General features: G+C 46.8%; 2 protein-coding genes across 2 annotated transcripts; one reads left to right on the forward strand and one right to left on the reverse strand.

Annotated features, from left to right (window-relative positions):
- Window positions 1-1171: 1171 nt before the first annotated feature.
- Window positions 1172-12100, forward strand: LOC135813869 (CDK5 and ABL1 enzyme substrate 2-like). Its single transcript, XM_065326892.1, has 11 exons — window positions 1172-2091; window positions 2836-2910; window positions 3105-3210; window positions 3547-3661; window positions 3990-4120; window positions 4398-4504; window positions 4921-4960; window positions 10423-10485; window positions 10829-10865; window positions 11109-11173; window positions 11407-12100. Exons 1-11 carry the CDS (start codon window positions 1634-1636, stop codon window positions 11554-11556), a joined length of 1347 nt encoding a protein of 448 aa, XP_065182964.1. The 5' UTR covers window positions 1172-1633; the 3' UTR covers window positions 11557-12100.
- A 4213-nt stretch (window positions 12101-16313) lies between these two features.
- On the reverse strand, window positions 16314-27183 carry LOC135813870 (uncharacterized). The gene is made up of 7 exons (XM_065326893.1): window positions 26829-27183; window positions 25829-26076; window positions 22667-22741; window positions 21370-21476; window positions 20189-20233; window positions 18274-18709; window positions 16314-17005 (listed from the first exon to the last, which is right to left on the reverse strand). Coding segments are annotated over exons 1-7 (1011 nt in total). The 5' UTR covers window positions 26830-27183; the 3' UTR covers window positions 16314-16906.
- Window positions 27184-27288: the final 105 nt, after the last annotated feature.

The following is a 27288-nucleotide window of genomic DNA, read 5'->3' on the forward strand; positions in this document are numbered from 1 at the left end:
GACTTGCGCCGTCACACGAAAATCGCTCGCCATTTCCATCTCCATTATCCCAGGACGCCCAATTTTTTTCGTGAAGATGCAGTGAGAGCTTCCAAGACGTCACAGCCTGTTGCCGAGATCGTAGATCGCTTGAAAAGGGGGAAACCCCAGCTCTGGAGCGTTTGACTCGCGTGTAGAAATGCAAAGTGCCGTGACGTATCTTGCAGGCTTCGCATCTCGGGAACGGAGCATCGTGCCGCGATCGCGCTTGCTGCATTGGATTCCTTGGAGTTTTCTCTTCGATTTACATACTTGGATTGTCCCGAAAGACCGATATTTGACTGAAATACGACGGTTTGTAGCTTGGTTGTCAAGACGCACCAGTGGGTAAACTCGCCAACTTTCAAGTGCACTTTTCTGCACTGTACAGTTTTTGCGATAAGGTCTGTTTTCTCATCTGACGGCTCATTTATTATTATTATTATTTTTGTTTTACATCGGAAGCTCAACAGTGCAGCTGCACAAATATGAAGAAGCGTACTGTTGGGTTGTATTACATACTTATGGACTCTTGCTAATATTATGATGGCGATAGAATAAAAAGGGTGGCTCGATAAAGCTGCACTGATTGGCCTTGGCTTGGGAGAGAACGGCCACGGCCCACGGGCACACAAACTCGCTTTTTGCTGCTCCGTTCACCTTCCGTTCTCCTCCATCATCGATTCAGGTCATTCTGCACTGGTAAGCACCAGGGAGCCGGAGCCCTACACATACGAACAATATGTGTAGGGCTCCCAGGCCTGGTAAGCAGTACTAAGCACCGGGCATGACGAACACTGCTAAGTCAGTATTAGACAGTAAAGACCGAAAAACACTGCTAAGTCAGTATTAGACAGTAAAGACCGAAAAGTGTAACATGTCTGTCCACCAAAACAGGACAAAAGGCGAAACTCCCCCGTTTTCTACCGGTACGCTGGCACGTGACTTGAGTCAGTAGGCCACAACAACACATAATACTTGCCAGGCAGCGCTAGCGCTAGCGACTCAGCATCCGATATGCGCGCTTTCACGCCGTTAGAAATGCATGATTGCATGATAATGCGCGATTCATAATGCCTATTGGTTACGTCACCACATCTCCTGAGTGTAGTCTAGATCTAGTACGAGTCAACCTGGTCAACTCAACACAGTCAAAGTCCAAGCAAAAAAGAAAAAGAGAAGAGAAAGTGAGCCTTGCCAGTCGTGAACACACTGCCCAAGCTAGAGTCGGTGGACGAAAGGATAGGACAGCTGGACGGGGAGAATTGTAAATTTGAATTGCCGCTGACTTGGCCGAACGGAAATAATCTATCTCCAAGTTTTTTTCTGAAGAACCCCTCGGTCAAGTCTTGAATCTTCTCTGTTCAGACTGAATTAATTCAACTGAAAGGACGAACTTTTGAGTATCGAAGCTGCTTGGCAATATCCAGAGTTTTGAGATAGCAGTAATATCAGTCTATTTTGGATAGCAAGAACGAAACATATTGTTCTGTATGCCCCATCTGTTATCAGCTCTCGCCTGGACACGACCCAGAGGACAGGTAGTTCCAGCCAAGCCACACTTTCCTTTCTTACCCAATCTACTAGATGAATAGCAGCAGCACGGCAATAATTTATGGCCTCTGGCAAATCAAGACTACAAAAGCCTATAGGAGCTGCCAAGAAGCAAGCAGCTCTTAGTTTCTTGACCGGTATCAAGCTAGACGGAGCACCAACTTCAGCAGCCCCACTCTCCAACAAAGCACACCTTTCTAAGCCAACAGGCCATGAGGTGACACGCAGCAAGCCTATTGAAATCGTCCAGGCGTCCACGTCACGGCCACCGCTGTCCGCTGACAATCATCATGCGCAGCAGAGACTCTCGTATAGCAAACGTTCAGCGTCATTGTCGGAGTCTCCACTCAAGAGGCCAGGCACCGCATCTCCGGAAAAGCAGGGAGGCAATCGATCGCAGGTCAGTTCGGCATTAGCTTTTTCTCGGCAAGGTGATGGCTCAAAGGCAAGTCAACTTCCACCCGGCATTCAGCTCTTCAACGAGCGCAATGCAACCGAGGCGAATCTTTTGGACGCGAGGTATGCCTTAACTACATTCGCACTGTGTCTTGGTTTAGATCATGGGGCTGATTGCGATCCCCGGCATGCTGTGTTTGGATTTGCACATGCCTCTTTAGAGCATGTACTGTAAGTCAACATATATTAGGCGCATACTTATTTTCGGCTATTTTCGGCCTGGGCATGTTTGGCCAAAAAATGTTTTTTTGCGACCGAAATTTTGTTTTGCAAGGATCAGTGTGACAGAGTATACAGGCGGCAGCAGTACAGGACGAAAAGTTGATGCGGCCGAAATGGGTGTTTAACCCTGGGAGGCCGGAATTTGAATGGGCCGAAAATGTGTAGACTTCCAGTAGGTACACTGAACTGTGAACAGTATGGGAGTTGTGTGCTGGTTATGCTAGTTACAGAACACAGGGTAACAAGACGCTCACGGTTGGCTTCGTCAGTCAACAAGTTGCTACATAATATTCTAGTATATCACAACGATCCACGAATGAAAGAGGCTTCCATTTGTGAAAACGAGCGTTCATAAGGGACTCTGACAAATCCTTGAACTCAGGCGACGAATCAGCATTCGTTTCGTATCCGTACGCGTTGTGCGAAAGGTCCCTATTGGCTACCATTGACTTTTCATGCCGTCTCGTAACAGTGATTATATGCGGACAGTGTCTTTCTAGCTGTTCTTGTGTGATGACTCTGTTATGTGTGGTGTGTTTACCTGTGATGTGTGTGTGTGTGTCCTATTGTGCTGGTCACCATTAGGGTTATTCTTCATGGAAGGGACATGCTGCCCTTCTGTATGTACTCCATCAAGCCATATGACCCGGATCGGAACAGGTACGATGTGTGCGTGTGTGTGTGTGTGTGTGTGTGTGTGTGTGTGTGTGTGTGTGTATGTGTGTGTGTATGTGTGTGTGTGTGTGTGACAGTATCGGGTGTACTTCAAGCCGTGGTTGTGTGTACTACCTTATGTGTATATGTGCATCCCAGCAATGTGTCTCTTTTATACATGTGCATATGCTATATCACAGATCATTGGAGTCCAGTGCAGAGAAGTATACAACACGTGTAATCAATCGACTCACTGGTGACCTGGCGTCTATAGATGTGCCTGTGTTTGAGAACTTCCAGGGAGTGGTAAGTCTACTCTCGGTCTACTGTCTCTCTCTCTCTCTCTCTCTCTCTCTCTCTCTCTCTCTCTCTCTCTCTCTCTCTCTCTCTCTCTCTCTCTCTCTCTCTCTCTCTCTCTCTCTCTCTCTCTCTCTCTCTCTCTCTCTCTCTCTCTCTCTTGGTGCTATGCCCTTGCCTGCTCAGCCAACATCAATACAATCGTCTTCTGGTCCCTCTCTGTATGTGGTGGAGTCCTGGTCAGGCAACATGGAGGTGCCCCTGGTCAGCTAGCTAGTGTTGCTATGAGTCATGACAATTTCATGCATTGCTTATGTGTTGGTTTGGATGCTTGTTGTTAACCAGGTTGTGTCTTACCAGCGATTGCTGGATTCTCTCGTCCTCAAGCCGGCAGCATGTGACGATTTCGTCATGCCGGTGCACTGTCGGAAATTCTACTCGTCTAATCCGGACAATGAAGGTGAGTCCTGTACGGTGTACGCTCCATGGTTGCTGCACAGTCATGCACCTGCACGTGAATGTCTTGGTGAATTTGAGTTCATTATGGACACGGTGCAATTGTGTATAGGACATGATGTGTGTTATCATAATTTCTGTGTCCTTTTTAGTGGTTTTAATATTAAACTTCCTAAGCTGGTTGTGTTTCTCAACGCAATTGTATAACCGGTTGTAACACGGACGTGCAAACTTTACTTCTTCAAAAAAAAATAGTTTTTATCCACTCTCCTTTGTGTTCGGCATCTTCTCTCACTCCCGTGCTCGTTCTCGCTGTGTTATGTGTCCGGTAGATGCAATGACAATAGCCGTGCTGAGAGAAGAAGCTATCAACATCATTGTCGATTATCAGCCGCACTCGCTGGATGATCCGGACTTGCGCCACGGCAAACACTGCACTTTCATGCCACTGCAGTCGTATGCAGTAAGTTCCTGTTGCGGTTTTGTCTGATTTGATTGGGCCGCTACATTGTAGTACTAGTACACACGTAGTATTGCCTTCACCGTGTAATGGTATGGACTGTCAGTTTGCTATGAGCCAGGCTTTGTTAGGCATGCTTGCTATGCAGCTGATGTTTCTTACCTCGCAGTACATCTGATGGTCTGGCTAGGCAGTGACCTGATGTGTTGTTGATGTAGTGATGTGGCAGCAATGTGAGTTGATTCTGCAGTCACGTGATTGTCTTCATGCTGTGCTGTAGGTGTCCTTGTTGGAATATGCCCGAGACTCGGCAATCAAGAAAGCCGTGAACGAAAGGTTCCAGGAGAAGTTTCCGCTGATCCAGATAACGTTGACCAAGTTGCGAAGGTAAACCAGCAAACTGACATTGGTTCATGTTCGTTCTGTGTATTCGAGCTACTTTCAATGCTGATTGGTGGTATCCCATCATGACTTTTTGCCATCACTCCGTGTCGTCAAACATGTATGATTGTGCATGTGTATGATGTTGTGTAGCAATGCACAGATAACTAGCACTTTCTCACACACTCCATATCGCGCTACATATCACATGGTAATTGTTACACTGGGCTTGCTACATTCATGGTACAGCTGTATATACCAGTACTCTCAGGGCAGGGTCAGTAACTATTTTCGTCTGATGATCGATTCAGTTCGTGAAACTCAGAGTTACAAAAAAAACAACTGCTTGTTCTTTTGTCTGTGCATGTGTACTGTGTTGTTGTTGGTGGTGTTGGTGTTGTTGTTGTTGTTGTCCAACACAGCTTGAAGAATAATATGCTGGACTGTTCGCGGGATGACAGAGTAAGTGGCTGAGTGTGATTGATGTCTGCATTGGACGATGCACAGATGCTGCTTAGCATAATGCTTCATTCATCCTGTGACGCGTTACAACAAGCCAATACTGTGACGCGTTACAACAAGCCAATACTGTGACGCGTTACAACAAGCCAATACTGTAAGACATGTGTACACGTGTACGAGTAGTAAGCAGTGTGAGGGTCCTGTCTCAGGTACATGCCTAAAAATGGGGTACTAATAGTACCCCATTTTTGCTTTGAAATTTATTTTTGGCCCGGTTTTTTTGCGGATGAAAAAAATGTTGGTTTGGGTCTTAGGACCCCATTTTATGGGTCCCGACCTTTTTTTTAGTGAAAATTATTTTTGGCCCCATTTCTTTGTGTATAAAGGTAATGTTGTCCTTGTTATTTTTATACCTCTTTTTGGTCCTCAGTCTGATTATCTAACGTCATGATGACGATGCCTCGCGCCGGGCAAACTTTTTTCAGACTATATAAATGTGTATGCACGTGCAAAATGTTTTGTGTGATGCTGTGTTGGTGCTATTATTATCGAGCATCATAATAATCATGCAGTTCAAAGGAAGAGTTGATTTGCTTCACTATGTTATTGATACGCTATTGCGTTCTGGAAGCGAGGTATAGATAGGTAGTTAGAGAAACGAGCAGACATGGAGAAGCAGACCCGCGCGTCGCACAACTCTCAGACACAAGGTAAGACGTTCGAGTTGTTTTGAAATTGCAGTTTAGTGAAGCACGATTATATTATTGTGAAGACATCTTGTAATAATTTGTCAGCGATAGATACTAAATATTGCGACGGAGCTAGATACATTATAATAAATGAGAAAAAAAGAAAATCCTATCCACCCAGCGAGGTGAACACTAATGAAACATACGATTGACTTCTAAATTATTATTATTATTGAATTCTATACTATGTGAAACAATGTACCCTACGATTGACATCAGATCTATATTGATAGTAGTAGTAGAGAGAGAGAGAGAGAGAGAGAGAGAGAGAGAGAGAGAGAGAGAGAGAGAGAGAGAGAGAGAGAGAGAGAGAGAGAGAGAGAGAGAGAGAGAGAGAAGCATACCGTTTGAATTTTTATCATTCATTCCGAGTCGATATCATCCACCTCTCTGGGCCTCTTCCGGGCATAGACCGACGTGGCGCTGTTAGAAGAATTAGACTCCTCGTCGAACTCTACCTTTATCTGAATGTTGAATCGTCTTCTGGCGTGGACACGGAGTCGCACAGCTGGGCTTGTGAATATCTTCCCTGAGTCATTTCGAATAAATATGTTGTCATTAATCGTCATGATGAGCCGTACGAAGTTGCCAACTGACATCTTTTCACCGTTGGTGGTTATGAGTGTCTGAAGCTCATTTCGTAGTAGAGCATTGAAGTACGTGAACATCTCTGTCTTGCCGTTCTTAATGTGTATCAACATACCGCTGTCCGCGCTCGATAACTCTTCGAAGTCAATCACGTTCCGCGAAGCCATCCCAATCCCCGATCACCACGAGGTCCTTTCATCTTGCGCACAGCGTCCATACCATTTTGCAATCTCGATGATGCTTGCTGGATTTCGTTCCTCACCCATCCAGCAGGAGCAGCACATGACAAAGAGTTACTATAGTCTAACGTTACATTACAGATGGAGTGCTGATTCATGTCAAGGTTAGCATCCATGGTCACGGATCCATCTGTTTTCACGTGCAGCTCATCAGCTGCTATGGCTTGATCTGTGTAGCGCGTAGATCTGCTTTCAACATCTTCCACTTGGCTCTTATCGGCTTTCACCTCTTTCAGTTTCTCCACATCATGAACCAAGGTGTTTTCGGTGTCATCGTTCCCCACAACCGATTGCATCTCGGCATGTCATTCCGCATGCTTTGCATGAGCTTGAGGGAGGCCTCATCCCCATCACTCCTATGGAAATGCGTAGCCCAGTGCGCCATCTTCACACAGACACACTGTTCTAATTATAAGGGGAAATTATTTTATTTCTCAAATAAATCTTCATGATACTCATGTGTGTGTCTGTGTATACATGCTAGCGGTAATCTAATGAAGCGATGATATGTTAGCAAGAGAGAGAGCATTAAAATGAAAGGTTTAGGATATAATGATCAATCAATGTGGGATGATATTCTGAACACTGAACAGGTTCAAATCCAGTGAATTGTCCGGTAGGGTGTCCGGGAGAGGCGCTGATGCTGCCGCCACCACCGCAGTGTCAAACGCAATGTCTGCAGTCACGTTGTCGGCAGTCCTCCACTTCTTGAGGAATGCGATCACCAGTCGAGCCAATTCAGTCTCGGGGAGGTCTTGCACGGTGTCGTGTTCCCTTTCACAAAAACGTGAGTCCACAAGCATCAGGGGGATGGCTGAAAGCCACGCCTTGAATTCACACTTCTCCCTGTTGAATGATATAGTTGAAGGATGCAGATAGACCTGACACTCTTCGTTCATCGGGAAGTTGGGCATACCCTTGGTTGGCTTGAGATACACTGCAGTCGCACTCTTCCCTTGGTACATTGCAGGGAAGATGTTACTCCGTATCCTGTTGATATGCGGAGATCTCACGGCACGTCTCAAAGGTGTTGAGGTCTTCAGGAAGAATTGAATGACATCGCCTTGTGAAGCCTGGACGTACAGCTTAAGTTGACCAAAGCGTCCTTCACATACCGTGCCATTGACAAGCATGCCCGGTAAATCACCGCGCGTATAGTAGAAATCGGTGTCAGGAGCAACATGATAGTCGTGAGCGGTCTTGCTGTACATTGCTTGAACACACTCTGCTGCCCCATCCGTAATAATGGTGGCGACACCTGGTAGTATGGTAGGACGAGGAGATGGCATCTTGATCTTAGGCAGAGGCTCCAGATTCGGATTACGGCTAGCACGACGCTTGTAGAGACCGGACTTCTTTATCGTCTTGATAGCGAACGGGTCAATACCCAAACAGTCCACAACATCTTCACCAGCAACAACAGCATTAGTGGCCATCGTGATATCAGTCGAGCACTCGAGAAGAGAGAGAGGGAGAAGGCTCAGTGAGCAGTGAAACAACAAAGGTGGTTGTGATCGAATGGAGGACTGTGCTTGCCCATTTATACCCTTTTGAGCGGCGTGAGGTTGAAATAACATACTATGGGAGGTGACGACCTTGGAGAACACGCTGAAATTGTTCAAGATTCATCCAATCAGAGCTCGCCATGAGCAGATGATAAGATTTAACCAATCATAGCACGACTTGCACCGGACCTGTCTGAACATGTCTCGTACATGTCCGAACATGTCTTGGACATGTCTGGACAGGTTCCCCAAAAGGGTACATCTCCATCACAGTGACGTGTTGCTAACATTGATGACGCACTGCAGTCTTGCTAAATTGATAGAGTATGTTAGCAAGATCAGGTGGTAGAGAGGTCACGTGATTTACTAAATATTCTAGACTGTAGTCATGCCAACAATAAGCATCTATTAGAAGATGCATCATGGTAAGGCCCTCATCAGACTACGTACATAGATAATCCAGTACAAAATCACATAAAACCTAAAAGGCAACATTTTTCCATGCCTGCATTCAGACTACACATTTTACATGCAATATACAGGCAACCTTTGACCCTACGAAATTGCGCAAGGGGCCTGGGATGTGTAAAAGCAGCGGACAGTCGTACCCGGGTACAAAGTTCGTACAACTGCCTGGTGAAAGTACGATAAATGCAGGAAAGTTGCCTTGTACAAGGGTTGGCACCCTGCCTGAAAGGATTGGGCAGCTTTTTAGGCTTCCCGCCAGATTCTTGTTGTTGTCCTGGAAACTTCTATGTAAATGTGACTTATAGGCTGTTTTGTACCTAGTCTGAAGAGGGCCTAAGGCCGCAACCACACTACGTAAAAATCACAGTACAAATTTTCATGCATATCTCAGTGCAAGTCGGTACGCAACCACACTACACTTTTCAGTCTGCATAGATGACGTTTTCACGCGACCAGCACGTGACGTTGTCGTACCAAAGCGTGTGCCATGCGCTGGAAAAGACCGGGAAATTCAAAAACAATGCTGGTGCTGATGCTATGTACGATGACCCGGTACACAATTTAAGTTGTACACAGGAGAAGGAGCGCGAAAACGACAAACGTGGCTTTCTACAGGGGTGCGCCAGTTGCTGAAAACCTACAAAGCGCATTTTGCATTTCGCACGCGTCGGCATGACGATTTCTACTGTAATGCCGTTTGTACGTGATTTTGTACCTAGTGTGGTTGCAGCCTAAGGTCTGCAGGTGACATCAAGGACAAATTAACTTTCAGAGTGTTTAGCTGTCTAGCGGACAGAGGACCCTTGATGTTTTCCATGAGATGCAGAAGAAAGAACAGTGGAAAACATGATGGAAGAGGTTGTGTAATGCGACTGCTTCTCAACCATGACACATTACTGCGCGGTAAAGAAGAATGCAGTGTACGCACTGCATCATGATCCTCATGAAGTATACAGGATAAGACTATTGCGTAGTTCATACTTTTATAGCTACTGGCCTTCTTCATCGCTTGCAATGCCTCTTGAACAGGGTGAAACTGTGTATGTGGTAACGTGAAGTCTATCTTGTTGAGAAAATGTACAAGGTGACGATTCACACCTGCAATGCGATCGGAATCCGTGTAGGTCTTTATGGTAGTACAACGCTCTCTCCACTTTACCTCGGGCATGTAAATATCAGCCATTACCAATCCACACTGAGAACAAACTCTATGACCAGCATGCTCAACTTGTTCTTCACGATGATAACACACTTCTTCACCGTCACTTTCCTCCTCCTTCTTCTTCTTCTTTTCCTCCAGCGCACATTGCTTCTTTGAACGTACATAAGCATACAGGATCTGAAATTCAGAATCCATTTTCACTGCACCACAACTTGAAACTGACTGGATCATCATTCAAGCACACACCTTTTATACTTGAATAGATAATCCAAAAAAAAAGGTAAATTTTGCCCGCATCGTCATGATGTCAAGATAATTTAGACTGATGACCAAAAAAAAAAAAGGGAGTGCAAAATAACAGTCGCAACATTATTTTTATACGCAAAAAAAAAGGGCCAAAAATATTTTTCACTAAAAAAAAGGTCGGGACCCATAAAATGGGGTCCTAAGACCCAAACCAACATTTTTTTCATCCGCAAAAAAACGGGCCAAAAATAATTTTCAACGCAAAAATGGGGTACTATTAGTACCCCATTTTCAATAGTACCCCATTTTTAGGCATGTACCTGAGACAGGACCCTCACACTGCTTACTACTTGTACGTCCAGCCGCATTTGTGCTGCTTTCAGGGCGTTGAGGGCTCGTGAAAGTTGAGGGCGCCGAACATGCACTTTGGGTGGGATTTCACCGAGTGTAACTGACTAACTGTACATGTAACCGTAGCTTACATGTTACCTTTGTGCACACACAGCTCAACCTGGATGTCGGTGCTGTCGCTCTGGCTTACGTTTACTTTGAGAAGTTGATTTTACTGGTAAGCCCGTCTACTTCGTAGCTCTCTCTCTCTCTCTCTCTCTCTCTCTCTCTCTCTCTCTCTCTCTCTCTCTCTCTCTCTCTCTCTCTACCTGCCATGAGAAAGCGAGTACGTGGCTTGTCATTGGATACTTTGCCTGCCTGGCCATTCACTGTGCATGCTTTGGAAGACTTTTTATTTCGATTTCGATTTAGTTTTCTCGGCAACTATATTATACAATGTTGATGAGAATTGTGTTTTACGGTAACCCCCCCGTAGTCTAGGTGAAATGTCATAGTTGCTGTTGGTTGGATCCATTTTGTCCTGGCGTTCTATGTCTCTCCTTACTGTGCGTGCTTTGCAGGGTAAAATCAACAAGACGAATCGAAAATACTTGGCTGGTGAGTGCGATACGGTTCTGCGTTTCCTGGCGTTCCACAGTGTTACATTGCTCGTTTGTGTTGTTCAACGCCTGCATTCAGTACTGTAGCTGGTAGTGTGCTGCAGCAGATTGGATGTTTGTGTTCTGCTTTTGAAGTTGTTTAAAAAGTTTATTTTCTCCTGCTGACCGATGATGGTTGTGTCGCTCACCTACTAATAACTTTGTTTTTTTCCCTTTCTCTGGCAATCTCGCTCCCTAACAGCTGTTTGTATGCTGCTGGCGGCAAAATTCAGCGATGCCACACGTGAAGTGAAGTCTATTATCGATGTAAGTGCCCCCCCCCCCCTCTCACTTTTTCTGTGTGTGTGTCTCTCCCTCTCCCTCTCTCTCTCTCTCTCTCTCTCTCTCTCTCTCTCTCTCTCTCTCTCTCCCTCTCTCTCATAACTCCTCACCTCGTGTGATGTGGTGGCACTCAAGATTGTTTTGTATCACAGTGCTAACACCGGTTTGTGTGGTGGTTGTGGTGTTGTGTTCTTCTTGTTCTGATTATTGTCGTGCAGGTGCTTGTGGAGCGTTTCAAGCTCAGTCGTAAGACTCTGCTGGCGGCCGAGGTGCCCGTGCTTGTGTCTCTGCAGTTCACGTTGCTGGTACCAGCGTCACATGTACTCCCGCACTACCAACGCCTCACCAATCAGCCGTCAATACTATAATCAACCCTTCATCGATTTAAATTTCTCTTCGCTTTTATTCTTCTCTCGCCCTTTGCCAGGCTGCTTGACTATAGAATAGAAAACGAATTGCTTCATCTTTTTATAGGAATGGTCCAAAAGCAACCCTATTCTGAAGTATAGGCCTGGTCCATTGCCGAGGCTTAAGAATTTTTATTAAAGGAAACATATGCTCTTGTACCCTCTGTGCAGCACTAGTTTTTACCCCGTTTTGCCCAGTTCTATCGGTTCATGATGCCCAGGTCATGAGTACATGGCTGACAAGAGGGCATTAGAAGTGTGAGGACGGCCTCGTCTGCCATCTTTGTTGTCATCTTTTCTCTCAACGTGTTCGTGTCTGTTATTGCACTCTAGTAATCTCCTGTCTACAACAGGTCGAATTCCTCCGTGGCTGTTTCTGTGCTGCTGCATACTGATCTAGATTACTCAGATGCTTATTCCAACATAGGTGTGTTCTGTTCATGTTTGTATCCGACTCTCGATACTGCGTAGTGACTCATTGGCCAAGTTTTTGAGCCATCGAAAACCTCTCTGGGTGATTGCCATGTGCTGCTGCGGAGTTTGTTGTGCCGGTGGTGTTAGCGGTGGGGGCAGTGGCAAGACTGGTGATTGCAGTGCTGCCCGTCGTGCTGGTCACAGTGGTGCTGAATGGTGAGCTGTCTGCAGGGTGAAGACAAATGTTGGTGGCTACATGACCTGTTCAGTGTTCCCGCTATTCTTTGGGTATTACGGTATGGCATGCACGATGACTCTGAGCAGCTTGGCTGTTGAGTGGTGTTTATGCACGTGCAGCACTGCTCAAGGAAACCTGATCACATGCAGTCCAGAACAGTACCCGTACCTGGAAGACTCTACTATGAATAAAAGATTCTTTTGGTGTTGGGTTGGCTGCTGGCGGCACAGCCATGCACGTAATCACACCACTGTGCTGGTGATGGTTCATACGACCAGAGCGAACCCGTGAGCTCCAGCCTTAACTTCGTTGATGTCTGTCGCATGTTGCCAGTCGCCATGGTTTCCATTGTGCCAGGTGCTTCACTAGACAATGGGGCAGATGGGAGAGCGAGCACAGGGGACGCAATCAGCGAGAGACCATTCCTGGGTGTCTTGCACTACGGGACTGATGTCAGCGGAAATGGAATTTTGTTGGCAAAGTAGTACATGTGATGCCCAACTGTAGAGACATCGCAAGCACGGACAGTGACGCCGGTTGCGGATGCGGCAACCGCACAGAGACCATCTGCTCCGTTGTCGAGTAAAGGCACCAGGCACAGTGTCAGCCATGATGGCGACGCCACAGTGGCGGATCCAGGGGGGGGTTCCGGGGGTTCCATGGAACCCCCTAAATTTTGCAAAGTGTGGTGCTGAGAAATATCGAAAAATATCATGTGTGCACAAAACTAACTAAAGGACGTCCGTCCGATCACAGTCAGTGCAGTCATTATCACTGAGTCAAGGAGTACAGACTCAGTGCACTGCATGCGCGTTCGGTAGATCGATACTGCATGTATACATGTGCCGGTAGTAGTCTGTACTGGTGTTCACGTCCGTATACGTCCGTGATTTACAAACGGACACTGTCTGTAGACAACATTGGGTGGTTGTTTCCTTTTTGATCTTTCGAAACGATCCAAACTTACCTCCATTGGCGCTGCCATTCACTGCTGCTCAGGATGGGTGCGGTCAGTATTCCTTGGACAAGTTTTTTGCAGAAGAGAAAAGGATGTTCCGAGTGATGACACTCTTCAACAAACTTCGAATCGTACACGTAGAGTTCAAGCTCCTCAGAAGATGAGGACTCCGACATCCAAGCAAAGTCAGTAATCTATACCTGCTGCAGCATGCAGTAGTGACTAGTTGTTCCTCCGCAGGAACGGAGTGCTGCGCCAGCGATGTGTTTTAGATGACATTGGAAGGATTGTGCAATTGTCGACACTGTTTCGCTGTTGTTGTTTCTGTCACTGAGTGAAGACGATGCTCTTGTTCTGTGACTATAGAGCATTTCGGATCGTAAAAATACCAAAAATTTCCGAAAGTACAAATGGACAGGGAAAGTAACTTACCGTAAAGTCGCGGATAAAAGCCGGGTTTGCATACAAGCATACAAGCACATCGCGGATAGAAGCCTGAAAATCAAACGGGTCAATGCATAAGCCTGTCGCGCGTAGAAGCCTGGCTTCTATGCAAGCGCGGATCGGGTAGGTCAAGAGTGCATGCGCTATGTACAGACTCAGTGCATAGTAAAACTGCCGCGGCGATATGCGATAGTCAGTGGTAGATCTACATGCATGTACGCGTGTCGCGCGTAGAAGCCTGGCTTCTATGCAAGCCCGGATCGGCCGATGTGCATACAAGCCTGTCAAAAATATCAGTGGTGCATTATAAGCATGGTTTGGATACAAGCCTGGTTTGCATTGAAGCCTGATGAAGAAAGCGGCTTATGTGCATAACCCTTTATTGGCTGGCCTATACATTGATCGAACACCGATGTTCGATGGGGTAGGCATTTTGAAATTATCGTAACTTGATCAAATCTCGGTCTTTCGGAGAGATCGAAATATGTAGGTCGAAGAGAAAACTCTCAGCTATCGCCTCGAACAATTTTCAAAGGGATACAAAGAGCGGTTCTTGAGTTATAGCACTCGTAATGTTGGTCCCGGGAAATTTGTGCTCTGAGCGCGATGCGCGGGTCAACGGCCGGGATTTTCCCTGCTTACGTCACCTGCTTACAAGGCTACACCGGTTCAACTTCAAAAGCAGGTTCCGGGGAGTCTCTACGAAAAATTTTGAGTTTGATACGAGCAACAGGAATGAAATGGTGGATAGAGATAGATCTCGAGCGTGGGCCCAGCGCTGGTGGGCCTTCCCTGGCTTGCAGTGCTGGGCCAGTGCATCCCATGGAGTCGAGTGTGCGCTCATTGCGCTCCTCTCGCCAAGGCCTTTCCAGGATGCCCAAGATCGTGGAATTTGTCCAATGCAAATTAAAGTTACGTCCAATTTAGGTACACTGAGGTTTGGCGATTGCGTGGGCTTGTTTGTATTTTAATCGGCCAATAAAGGGTTAAAGCCCGGCTTTTATCCGCGACTTTACGGTAGTTGTCATTTCGGCATTGCTGGCTCTCAACGTACCCATGGCTTGCACATTCGATATTTACAAGAAGTTAGTTGAAAGGGTCTTCAAGCCCTCACTGGCCTGTGTGCCCGGCAGTCGATTGCATACATGTAATCAACACCAGCAAGTTCCGCAGCCCTCTGTCCCGGCATGAGACCACCATCCTCAATCAGCTCCTCACTGGCCACTGCAGCCTGCTGAACAAGTACTTGTTCCAGATTGAGGCGGCACCTTCACCCGATTGCACTCACTGTCCTGGAACAGTTGATGATGCTGCCCACCTCCTGCTAGCTTGCCCTGCCAGACACAGCAGTCGAGCATGTACACGTCTATGTACCTTCACGTCAGTCAGTCAGGGAGGCAATTCTCACACAACCATCAGAAGCTATCCAGTTCTTGCAACTGGAGAAACTGATCTAAGTTTCTACTACATGTACACTCTATTCTCACAGTCATTTTCATATTTATTATGACTTGTAGTTACCGAAGAAGAAGAAGAATACATGTACTCAAGTATAATTATGATTATGTGTCCGTACTAAATAATAATTATACAATGTAGGGTAAGCAGCAGCATTTGGCCCTGTACAGGCTTTCCATCGTCCACCACACCACAACTGCGCCCTCCAGCGATGGTGGTGTGCTGTGGCAACGTTACGTGTCAAGGCCGGCTGGAGGGTGCAGTTATGGTGTGGTCGATGATGGAAAAATATATGTCCGTAATGTGTTTTAAAAGCATGCGATTGCCACACACAATCGGATTGTCGTAATTACATGTGTCAACCGCACAACTTCAAAACAATCTGATTCCATAATATTTTGCCTGTTCAATTTTGGTTCAACCGGAACCCCCCTGTAGAGATCTCTGGATCCGCCCCTGCGCCAGCGCTCACACGGGAATGGCAACATGCGAGAGACTGTCCCTTTGGAAAAACGCGGCGAAGAATTCAAAATTCCGCGGCAAATTCCGCGGGGAAAAGGGGGGTTTTCTGCGGCATTTTCTGCGGTAAAATCAAAAATCTGCGGCACTTTCTGCAAGTTTTTCACCCTCCTCGTAGAGGATATGACAACTAGTCGCATGAAGGAGCACTTTTCATACTATCCTTTGCAGTCACAAACTGAATAAGAGTGAAGAATCTTGGAGAGACCTGCACTGGCAAGAGAAATGTGCTCAAACAGATCGCAAAGTAGTTTTTCTGCTGCTTTCTGAGTAGTAATTTTAGTAATTTACCCTAAAAATTCAGATTCCGCGGGCAAAAGTGTGGATTCCGTGATTTCCGCGGATGATGGCATTTTCTGCGAAATTTGCCGCGGCCGCGGAATCGCGTTTTTCCAAGGGGACAGGAGAGACCATAAATGGCAACATGCGAGAGACCATAACAGAAAGCTGAGGCTGGAGCTGTCACGGTTGCTCTCCGCAAATAAGCCATTGCCAGCACAGGGTCCGAGAAACACCAAGTGAACCATTCAAGTAATTAGTTATTGGTCACTCTGCATGCCGAAACACGGTCGGCTGAGATACGATCTAGACCAGTCATGCAGGAACACAGCAGAGAGCCGTGTATACATGTGCACTAACTCTCCACGTCCACTTGGGTATTCTTCCAGCCTCTTCCAACTCACCATCAAGCAGTCACAGTGTTACGACACTTCACTACAAGGATCAAGCACTCAGCATCAAATTATAATTCTTCTTTGGGAGTGAGGCATGTTGCATTCTCATCCACTAACAAACCTTGACTTGTACGGAGAGGTTCCTAATGCTGGTTCACGCCAAAGAGAGATCGCTAGTTCATGATAAAGATTTTCTCAGCATACACTGCTCTTTGAGGAAGCAGAAACTGGAACTTCAGAGCCTGCATTTGAGAGAAGAATGGCTAACTCTTGGGACAGTACAAAGCACTAAAACACTAATAGAAATACTACAAGAGAATACCAACTCAAACTGACCAGAGGTCAAGGCCTAGTTCCGGGGTGCAGCCACAATTTAAAAAATCCTATTCAGTGGTTATAAGCGGCACATTGACCCAGAACACAATTATAAGTTAATATTCCAACGAGAGAATCTGCCTCAAGTGAACCTGCCCTCTGCTGCAGCATACAGGCAGCGGCAAGGGCGCTGGGACTAATGCAACAAGAACGGACGCGTTGCAAGTTCAAGGCTTTCCGACTGCAATCAGGCAGCGAAGAAGCGACACATACAGTGACAGGTGGTTAAAGTCAGCTGCCTTCCCTCCAACGAAGGCCGAGGGGCACACCGCTGAAGCGAGCCTTGACAAATTCGTACGTCAAGAAGTTCATGCCCATGGCCGGCGCAACCTGTCCAACAGACATAGATACACATATACATACATATACATACACAGACAGACAGACGCACGCACGCACGCACGCACACCACCACCACCACCACCACCACCACCACCACCACCACCACCACCACCACCACTACAACCACCACCACCACCACCACCACCACCACCACCACCACCACTACAACCACCACCACCACCACCACCACCACCACCACCAACAACAACAACAACAACAAAGAAGCAGGAATGAGTATTACTAAAAAAAAAGTATTAATAACACCGTATGTAAATAACCGACGAGGAGACAACAGTCGTAAAATAGCAATGAAAAATATCAATTGTGCACTCATAATCATGTATAAACAATTAAAATGAAACAATTCCAGAACGTTTTCGTGTGACCATCATCAGTGGAACATCGTCACATAGTAAGAATAACTAAAACAACCAGTTATATAGCTAGAGTAACATGAAAAGAAGCGTGAGAATGCAGCACAGCTAGCGGTTATGCATAACGCGTGTAGTGTGAACCTTTGCAGTGTATCTGAGAATGGTAGCAGTAGATGAATGTGGCAGCTGTGAGTGCGTGTGAACAAAAACTGGTGAGTGCGTATTATTTAAAAATTCTCATTCTCAGATACACTGCAAAGGTTCACACTACACGCGTTATGCATAACCGCTAGCTGTGCTGCATTCTCACGCTTCTTTTCATGTTACTCTAGCTATATAACTGGTTGTTTTAGTTATTCTTACTATGTGACGATGTTCCACTGATGATGGTCACACGAAAACGTTCTGGAATTGTTTCATTTTAATTGTTTATACATGATTATGAGTGCACAATTGATATTTTTCATTGCTATTTAACACCGTATGTATAACAGTAAGTGACTCATCATCAACCAACACACCACACAGTGGAGAGAAAGTGCATCTCTCCTTCCACTTCATTTCATTCAAGATGTGCTGGTCACTTCAACAGGAAAGTAGGCAACAACCAAGAAGTTCATGCCAGTGCAGGGGCGTTGGAAGGTATTTTAGTGTGGTACGGTCAGCCACCTCAAGTACAATTTATTCGTGGAGGAGGGTGATTGAGCCGAAAAGTTTGGAAATTTAGAGCCCAGATCAGTGTATTTTGTATTGATTCACAGGGTAATTTGGCCAAAAAGTGTGTCCGACGCCCCTGCAGTGTAATGCAGATAATGGCTACGTGCTTAATAAAGTTTATAGAGTAAAACTTCCGTGTACAGATATGCTGTGAGAACTACTTACCTTAACCAAGTTGGGCCAGAAACCCTTGTACATACCGCGCACACCTTCTGTGCGCAGGATGATGCGGATGGCGTGGAATGAGTTCTTGTAGGCGAAGTGATGGTTGAAGCCCTTCATCTGCATTCTCCGCCGCAGCACGTCCAGCGGGTAGGTTAGACTCTGCGCCGTGGCGCCGGACAAGCAACCGCACGCCAGCTTGACGTACGCGGGCAGATAGGCATCCGCCACGGACACCGACACGGAGCCGTGCTGGTAGGTGAACGACGGCGGCAGGTACGCCACAATCACGTAGCTCTTTATCGTCTCGTACACGGCAAAGTTGATGCCGACGTACGGCGCAATGCCGGACAGGGTTGGCCCAATTCCGCGATACAGCGCACCGGACATGAAGCCACCTTCTTCTTTGAGAATGGTGCGGAAGCAGTGAGCTATACTCCTGAGGAAAGTGTAACAAACCCAACACACCGACATAACATACAATTACCAGGGGAAGACACTACCAACAATGAAGACAAAAGGAAAGAAAGCACAACATTATGTAAAAGTTTAAAGATACTTCGAGAAGTACACAAATTCAGACTCATAAACAAAGTAAAACCCGGTCAAGGTGACACTCTGATAAGGCGACCACCTGTCCTAGAGAACCACTACAACTACTTGAAGTAGGACCAAGAAATGTTATTTCCAGTCAAATGACCATGGATAAGAAGACCCCCGTACCGGTGCACAGGGACCACCTTCGTAAGGCCCCTTGGGCGTACACAGGTTTCATCTTGCCAGTGCTCAGTAAATGGGAGAGTTTCAAGTGAAACACGAAAAAGACAAACAAACTGGAATGCTCATACATGTACAGACCTTCGTGTAAGAAAAATCCAGGAGAGTGAACAATCACTCTCGCTATCCTCTCAAGGAGAGTGGTGGGAGAGCAGTCCCCACCGCCCTCCCCCCCCCCCCAAAAAAAAAGTCGCTCGCCTTATCTATCCAAGGCGAGCACAATACGGGTTTTTCAACATCTTGCCATACCCCAATCGGATTCAATAGCTGCCAAATTCGTTCTGGAAAATCGCCGTACGCATTACAAAAATAAAGCTGTTCGGACCACAACTTTAGTTTCCCTTCATCAGGGACAATGACGCACGCAATGGGAAATTGAGACAATTCGCTAAGATCCATGGTATTTTTTGTAGTATTCATCGTAGAGCGCTCCTTTCTTCTGTAGACCTGTGCCTGGCGTCACACAGGTCTATGCATGCCCGGACTGTCACGCAACGGAGGGGAATCCTTTATGTCAAAATACTATGATTGCCGCCCAAGTGCGGAAGTGAAAATTTGCAACGGTACGTAAAATACCTTGCGAGTGCCGTAACTCCACTATTATATTGGACCTCGGATCGACTTCCGATTTGTTGGAGCCGACAGCTGAGAACTTTCTAATGCGAAGAGACCTTTCGACTACTCGATTCGTTCAGGGAAAGCCGAGTTACGAAATATTTGAGTGTTTTCAGAACTTCATAGTGATGCGGATGCGCTCGAAATTCTCAAGGCGCGCGACGAAAAGTGCACCCTAAAAGAAAATAAGGAGAGCGAAGGCGCGCGAGAGCGATCGCTCTCCTTTTACCAGATGGTCTGATGTACATTGTAGTTGAACATAAAAAAAGAGAGGAAGGATCCAAGCAGATAGCACATGAGTTGACCATTTCTCTTCAGACATCAAGAAATAGAGCAGTGGAAACAAAGAAAAAAGACGGAGTAACTCATCAAGTTCCAGGGCACTCCGTATTTTTTCTGACAGCACCTGTGTGTATGTGACCCGCAGTGGAAATAGACAAATGAATGGATGCAGGGACGGACAGGTGTACAGAAAGACAGGCAGATTGATAGAAAGAAAGACTGCCGAACAATTATATCAACTTACTTGTACTTTGGATTCTTGCTCTCCATCTGTACAGATAAGCGTGTCCTATACAAAACAACAGCAGGTATGAACAGTCATGGTTGTATACGGATGGTATGACGTGATGTCACAGGCGGTAATCAGGTCCTACCGTACGCTCGCTATATGAAGCCTGTGAAGATGCCACATGCACAGGCACATACACAGGCCATACATTAGTCACTACGTTTAGTACACATTACATCCATATACATATGGGCAATTTTCCATCTCTTTTCCTTCCACACATGGACAATGACTATCGGACCCACAAACCTGCCTATCCGCAGTACAATCACACAGATCTTATAGCACAGCTTTGGTATAGAGAGTAGGGAATTACAAAAGGGTTCACGATTCAGCATTCCATCATCAAAACCGAGAAAATCACGCACTTGACAAGTAAACACACGTTCTGTTCATGTGTGCACTCCCCTGAATTGGCAGCTCTTGACATTTCACTCCACCCCAAATTGAACACGACGGTGGTGGATAGACACGATTCGACACGACACGAAGGCGGCAGCGGATCTCCCTGTGGAGAGCGCTCTCCAAGCTGCGGAAGAAAGACTAGCTTGGCTTGGCATTGTTGACAGACGCGTCAACCCTGCACCTGCCTGGCAAGTTCAAGGAAGACGCCAACTGTCTGCATTACTAACTAGTAAAGAAAAGTTCACACATCCGCGTTGCCACCGGCGATACGATGGTGTCGAGAAACACGAAACCAGCTTAGAAAGTTTCGCTCATGCCCAGCCACCAACATGCCTGATTATACCAAAGTGGCAGGTGCAGAGCCTAGCGGCGAGGATGAAATATGGTTAGCTCACAACCAGGGCTCGACGGGGGAAGGGGGCGAAACCTCGTCAGCTGCATCCATATTACCCTCACTCCGAGTAGTGAGTAACCAGTTAACATTGGGTGTCGGCGCAGTTCATAACATGCAACGTTGTTCACGTATACACATCACAGCGTTCGTTAGCACAGCACATGCTCCCTGCTGCCAACGCAGGTCTTGAACTTGGGACCTCACGATTCTCAGGTACGCCCACAACCACTCACAACCTGTGGACCCAAGCACTGTTTTGAAGTGTTTTCCACTATTATCGACCAGCAGAGTAAGCACATCTTTCAAACAAATTAATCACAACACAGTAGGACTATACCTGACGAGATCCAGAGGGTACGTGACTGACACAGAGCAGACTCCAGCAATACTGCCAGCGAGCAGCCGACGTGGTGCTGACTCCGGACCGTTGGACACATACAGCACCTGCACGTCGAAAACATGCACACATACACACACACACACACACACACACACACACACACACACACACACACACACACACACACACACACACACACACCACAGACAGAAGACAGACACCCCACACACAGTCATATGGACAATGACATACGTATAACAGTGACTACAAACAAAATGAAAGAAAGCCTCTACATGTCATCCAGTGATATATCCATGGCAACATTACCATTGCGCATCTAACTAGCAACATGTCAACAGCAAAGACCACAAACGACCAAAACGGAGATGGTGGAGAATGAGAGAGAGAGAGAGAAAGAGAGAGAGAGGGAGAAAGAGAGAGAGAGAGAGAGTGTGTGTGTGTGTGTGTTTGTGTGTGTGTGTGTGTGTGTGTGTGTGTGTGTGTGTGTGTGTGTGTGTGTGTGTGTGTGTGTGTGTGTGTGTGTGTGTGTGTGTGTGGTTAGTAGAGCAAACTACCACACGAAGACGACGACTTGGAACGACTCTGAGCATTGGCTGATGGAATGTTTGCTCTGTTGTGGAGAGTGATGGACCAGTTCGAACGGCCGCCGTGAGAGGAATCGTTTCCGACGATAAGAAAATCTTTCAAATAGTTGAACATCTTGACAATGTGTGTGTTCTCTGCTCTGGTGGAGGACGATTGTACTTTTTCGGGCTCTTGTTTCTGGCCTCCGTCCGTGCTTGTTCTCGCCGTTGTGGACGGCCTGGGGTGTCCCCAGCCGTCCAGGCCAACAGTGCCTGAGGTGGGGTATTCACCGACAGGAGACTTGGTCGGATAGTTACGATGCCGACACTCTCCTCGTCGCCCCCACCTCGGAGTCCTTCGCGAGGCTTTGCAAGCCCGCGAGAGAAGCAAACTACCGCACGAAGACGACGACTTGGAACGACTCTGAGCGTTGGCTCATGGAATGTTCGCTCTGTTGTGGAGAGTGATGGACCAGTTCTAGCGGCAGCCGTGAGAGGAATTGTTTCCGATGATAAGCCAGATCCATAGCTGCTGGAGATGGCTCTCTCGAACGTGGTCCCGCTCGTCGTTCTATATTGTCGGCCCCGTAAGGGGACACGTGACCGTAATGGCAGTGTTTACCAGGATCAGGACCAGGTGTGTGTGGTGTGTGTGTGTGAGGGGGGGGGGGGGGGGGGAGAAAAAAGGAGAGAGTGACTTGATTCCTCACCTTCTTCAGTTTTTCATAGGCAGCAAACTGGACGGCCATGTAGGGCATAATACGGAGAACATTCGTTCCATTGCCCTGAGCAGACAACAGCCAGGAGCAGACACAGTCCAAACAGACCAGCATAAGGTCCCTTTGCACACTACCTAGAAAACCGCATTTTTGTTGCGTTCCTTTAAAAGTTATCTTGCAAACGGTCTGCTTTTCGCGGGAAACCCAAAATGTTGCGCAAACGTATTCAGCAAACTCCAGACGGGTATACAAAGGCGCGTTTATGTTTTATTTGCATTTCTGGACTGTAGTTTGTTTTGCACCGTCCGTGAGACTTCTTGTCATCAGCTCTTTTTTCCTTTCCATTCGCTCCTTGTCTTGAGTAGTTGCATGTTGTTTTGTTTTCCTTCTGTCACGTTCAAACTAGTTTGTGAAGTTGAAGTTCAACATGCCGAAACTTGTGTTCAATGATGAGATGGAGGGAAAGTTGATCGAGCTGTGGGCACACTACCAGCGAGTGAAAAGTGGAACGATGAAGAAGAGATTGCAGAAGGAGAAAAAGATCGCTGAAGAACTGAATCTGTACGCTAGGAGTGTTGGCTTGGACATGACATTCGATGGAAAGATGGTCCACAACAAAATAGATAATTTGAAGGCCAAGTCCAAAGAACTGTATCGAAAATTTCGGAAGTCTACATCAACTGGCACCTGGACCAGACGGTGACATCAACCTTGAGGGGGCCTTTGCAGGGTGGGCCAATTCCAAGAAATGGCACAAGCTATTCAAGGACGTGCCTGGGTTTGGGCCCTTGACCAGCACCTCATCGCTCTCTGTTGCTGCCGCAAGTTCAAGCAGCTCGGCCAGTAGCAGATCTACAAGTCCAATCATTGATTTGGAGAGTTCAACTGGTCTAGTAGAAAGTGCCAATGTCGCTGCAAGCTGGGGAGCTACAACACCCCATGACCGGCACAGAAGTTCCACTTCATCTCCTGCAGCTGTGAGCATCCCCGTGACCCCATCTAGCACCGGGCAGGCTTCACAGCCAACGACACCTCGGGTCAGTCGTCCACCACTTCGTCCAACTGGCGACGGCAGCGATGACGATTTTATTGGCGATGTCGTAACGACTGACAGCGAACAGCTCGCCACAACGCCTGCCACCCCAACATATCAGCCAGGGTAGCACAGAACCAAGCGTCCACATGACGATGCTCCTCCACCATTAGAGAGGGAGGAACCTGGTGCTGCAGCAGCTGTGGGCGGTAGCCGGAAGAAAAAAGGAGAGCCACAACAGGTCAAAACGACGCAACACTCACGAGATCCATAGAAGACGTCAGTATGAAGATGGTGGAGAAGCTGACAACATCTCAGGCCAACCAGCAAACCTTCGTGTCTGGCATGCTCCAGCAGTAACGGGAGCACTCGCAGTTGCTTGTGCAAAGCCAGATGACATTCTTGAAGCAGCTATTTGATAGTGACAAATAATACTCTACATCTTTCTCTCTCTCTCTCTCTCTCTCTCTCTCTCTCTCTCTCTCTCTCCCTTTGTCTCTCTGTCTCTCTGTCTCTCTCTCTGTCTCTCTGTCTCTCTGTCTCTGTCTCTGTCTCTGTCTCTGTCTCTGTCTCTGTCTCTCTCTCTCTCTCTCTCTCTGCCTCTGTCTGTCTGTCTGTCTGTCTCTCTCTCTCTCTCTGGCCAATTCTTCAAATTGTCTCATCGTGCAATGCAGCTGTTTGCCAACCGGAAACAGGATGGTGTCAGCAGACACAGGGCCTACCAACGAGTCAACTAAAGTCCATTCATCGGAAACTGGCCCGCTGGCTTTTGAAAGTCGGATTTGGGCCGAATTGAGGATCAAAAACCCACTTTAAATCTCAAAAATCTGGGTTTGGGATCTGCTTCTCCGTACAATTTGCCATGGCATACCTGTCTTAATTTTGTAAAACCTGTAACTGGCTGAATTTCTATTTCCCTGTTCTTGGACTTTTCTGGTCTCAAATGTGGCAAGGAGTAATTGCACAGGTCACACAATGCAGGATGTACTGTTGTTTTCACGATATCTACAACTATGTGAGAGAGACACCAAAAAGTTAGGGTGCCAGTTTCCAATGAATGGACTGTAGGTCGTTGACAATGACACCAGCAATGGTCGTGCTGATATGGAATAGAGCGCTGATTTCTGATAGTGCTTCTCCCTGACAGAGGTGGTACAGGAGAACAGCCAAGCGTTTGCCAGAAGGAATAGTCCGTCGCAAGCCCTCTCTTGAATAGTGCCCCCCCCCCCCCGGTCTTGTAACCAAGCCCATGTGCAAGTTTGGTGTTCTTTTGCTAATGTTCTTGGCCATTGCTTTGCACTGGTGTTTTCAGGAACAAAATCGCAGGTCTTGTTCCCGTTTCTGTGGAGTCGTGAGCGTTTACAGTACACTTTAGGCTCTGTTTTTCTTTGTTTTATGCTGGATGACGCAAATGTACCAGCAATGAAAAACTAGTGCCCTCTCTTGAATACTGCCCCATCAGTGATGAACATTGAAAAAATAGTGCCCCAGGGGCACTAATCGCGCGAGTACGGTACTAATGTTCAAATACATGCACTAGGATAATCTGATAGGCAGGTGTTAGTGCTGGCCACAACAAGAAAACAAGACTAGCCAAGAACATACAGTAAGGCTCCCCTAATCCGGGCCGGTTGGGACGAACACTTCCCGCAACTGATAACATATATTTTGTCACACTTAGGGGCCGTCCGGGATTACCAATTGTTTTTACAAAACGAAAAGTTTTAGTATTTTTCAGCCCCCACCCGCCCACCTTTTCTGCAGGTAAAACGAATTCCAATCAAACATTGATGTCAATTTTCGACACCCAGAAGTAATTGGGCATTCTCCATCTGCATTCAATAATTATTTTCAAAACGAAACTCCATCAAACCCACCCACCCCCAAACGAAAACTTTTCGTTTTGAAAATATTATTGGTAACCTTGGACGGCCCCTTACTGCATGCAAGTAAACAATTTTTAGGCCATTCAATAGTTTTGGGGCCCGTTTTTCGGTTGAACAGCCCATTTTTGTGACTCTAGATGGGTCAGAAAGGTCCCCTGCAGATGGACATGCCCAGTAGATGGACATGCCCGGACTAGGGGCGTCTGGATAGGTTCATTTTATTTTTTACTGTACCTTATAAAATCCACGAAAGCCTTCCTCGCGATGTATGAGCTTCAGCGACGGTATAATACCACCGTACTTTGCCGTGTCCGGGCGCGACGGCTGCAGCTGGAGGAGGATTTTCAGTCGCTCTAACGGCGACACGCATGTGCGAGACACTGCGCCGGCACAGGCACCAGAGACAAGGTGCTTGCATGTCTCCCTGTACTTACTGAACGCCGACGGTGGCGGTGGCGATGACTGCTGATCATCTTTGGGCACTGTAACAACACAAACAGCCAACGTAGTACTTGAAGTACAGTGTTGCTCTACTCCTCTCACCACTCTACAGCCAATGTACTAGTAGGTAGCAACCAAGAAGACAATGGCAGCGGCAATGATAACAGTCGTACGGCATAGCGTACAGAGCAGCATACAGTTCTGCTATCATCACCGAAGTCGCTGCCAATACCTTGTACAGCATGTTGGCATGTATCACACGGGCTCTCTCATTCGAGCAAGTCCGTATGGAACGTTCAGATCCATTCCCCCTCACATCCAACCACAGGCGCTGCTTTTGTCTGGTTGTTGTGGATGAGTTCGCTCAGTAGGTTGTGAGTTGAGACCAACCCGTTGCCAGATAGGTTCACAACGACAGTCAGCATCATACTTCCAGCACAGTCACACAACACCACTGGGGACGCAGCGGGACCTCAGGATTGCGGCGTGCATGCTTCAAGTTCTTGGCAGTACGAGCACATGTACACGTTCTACCTTTCTTCTTCGATAAGAGTTGTATAATGATTACGTTTTCGTCATTGATGCTTCCACCATTATGGTGTGCATAAGGCATTTCAATGTGCCTTTTGCCTGCACCAGCCCAGGGAGAAGGCAGTGAAATAACATACATGTACTTGTGGAATGCTTATTGTAAAGAACCTAAAGCTGAGCTGCTGAGTGTTAAATTGCAATATTTTGCTCTTTGGTACAATTAGACTTCAGTACAGCAAAGCTGAGTCAACGAACAACTCACTTGATTAGTGCCAAGGTCCACAGAGCGTGGACAACCCTCTAAGCCCAAGAAAAGTTCACAAGCTCTTCGGCTGGTGCAGCTGCGAATAGGAAATCTACCCTTACTACTTGACACATAGAAAAAACTGATTACATGTACAGGCTCCAGTGACTTTGAAAAAGTACTCCACAGCAGGGCGCTCTTCAAAGCAAACGCGACGAGAGAGTTAAAAACTGGCAGAGCGCAAACAAGTCAGAGAAGGCTAGTGGCTTACGAAAAATAAGCAAACGAGACTACTACATGGATGTAGTATGACAGGAAAACAACACTTGAAATCCACAAAGCAAATGGTCAAAAATTCGAATGAGAGCTTGCATCTTGCATACCTCGCACTGGCTATGTTGCATAATGACTACCGGTATACCGTATGTTGGATAACTCTGACACGTGAATGACGTAACTGCCCCGTTGTTGTCCTGGT

This window comes from Sycon ciliatum, chromosome 4 (assembly GCF_964019385.1).
Source record: "Sycon ciliatum chromosome 4, ocSycCili1.1, whole genome shotgun sequence".
In the NCBI taxonomy this organism is placed as follows: domain Eukaryota; kingdom Metazoa; phylum Porifera; class Calcarea; order Leucosolenida; family Sycettidae; genus Sycon; species Sycon ciliatum.

What these genes read in the sequence shown, in the direction of transcription:
- LOC135813870 (XM_065326893.1), bottom strand. An exon ending in CCTATGAAAAACTGAAGAAG is followed by an intron (nt 21,477 to 22,666) that starts GTGAGGAATCAA and finishes TTCGACGTGCAG; the next exon opens with GTGCTGTATGTGTCCAACGG. An exon ending in TACCCTCTGGATCTCGTCAG is followed by an intron (nt 20,234 to 21,369) that starts GTATAGTCCTAC and finishes TGTTTTGTATAG; the next exon opens with GACACGCTTATCTGTACAGA.
- LOC135813869 (XM_065326892.1), top strand. Translation starts at nt 1,634, where the DNA reads ATGGCCTCTGGCAAATCAAGACTACAAAAGCCTATAGGAGCTGCCAAG. An exon ending in GTCTAATCCGGACAATGAAG is followed by an intron (nt 3,662 to 3,989) that starts GTGAGTCCTGTA and finishes TGTGTCCGGTAG; the next exon opens with ATGCAATGACAATAGCCGTG. An exon ending in GAATCGAAAATACTTGGCTG is followed by an intron (nt 10,866 to 11,108) that starts GTGAGTGCGATA and finishes GCTCCCTAACAG; the next exon opens with CTGTTTGTATGCTGCTGGCG.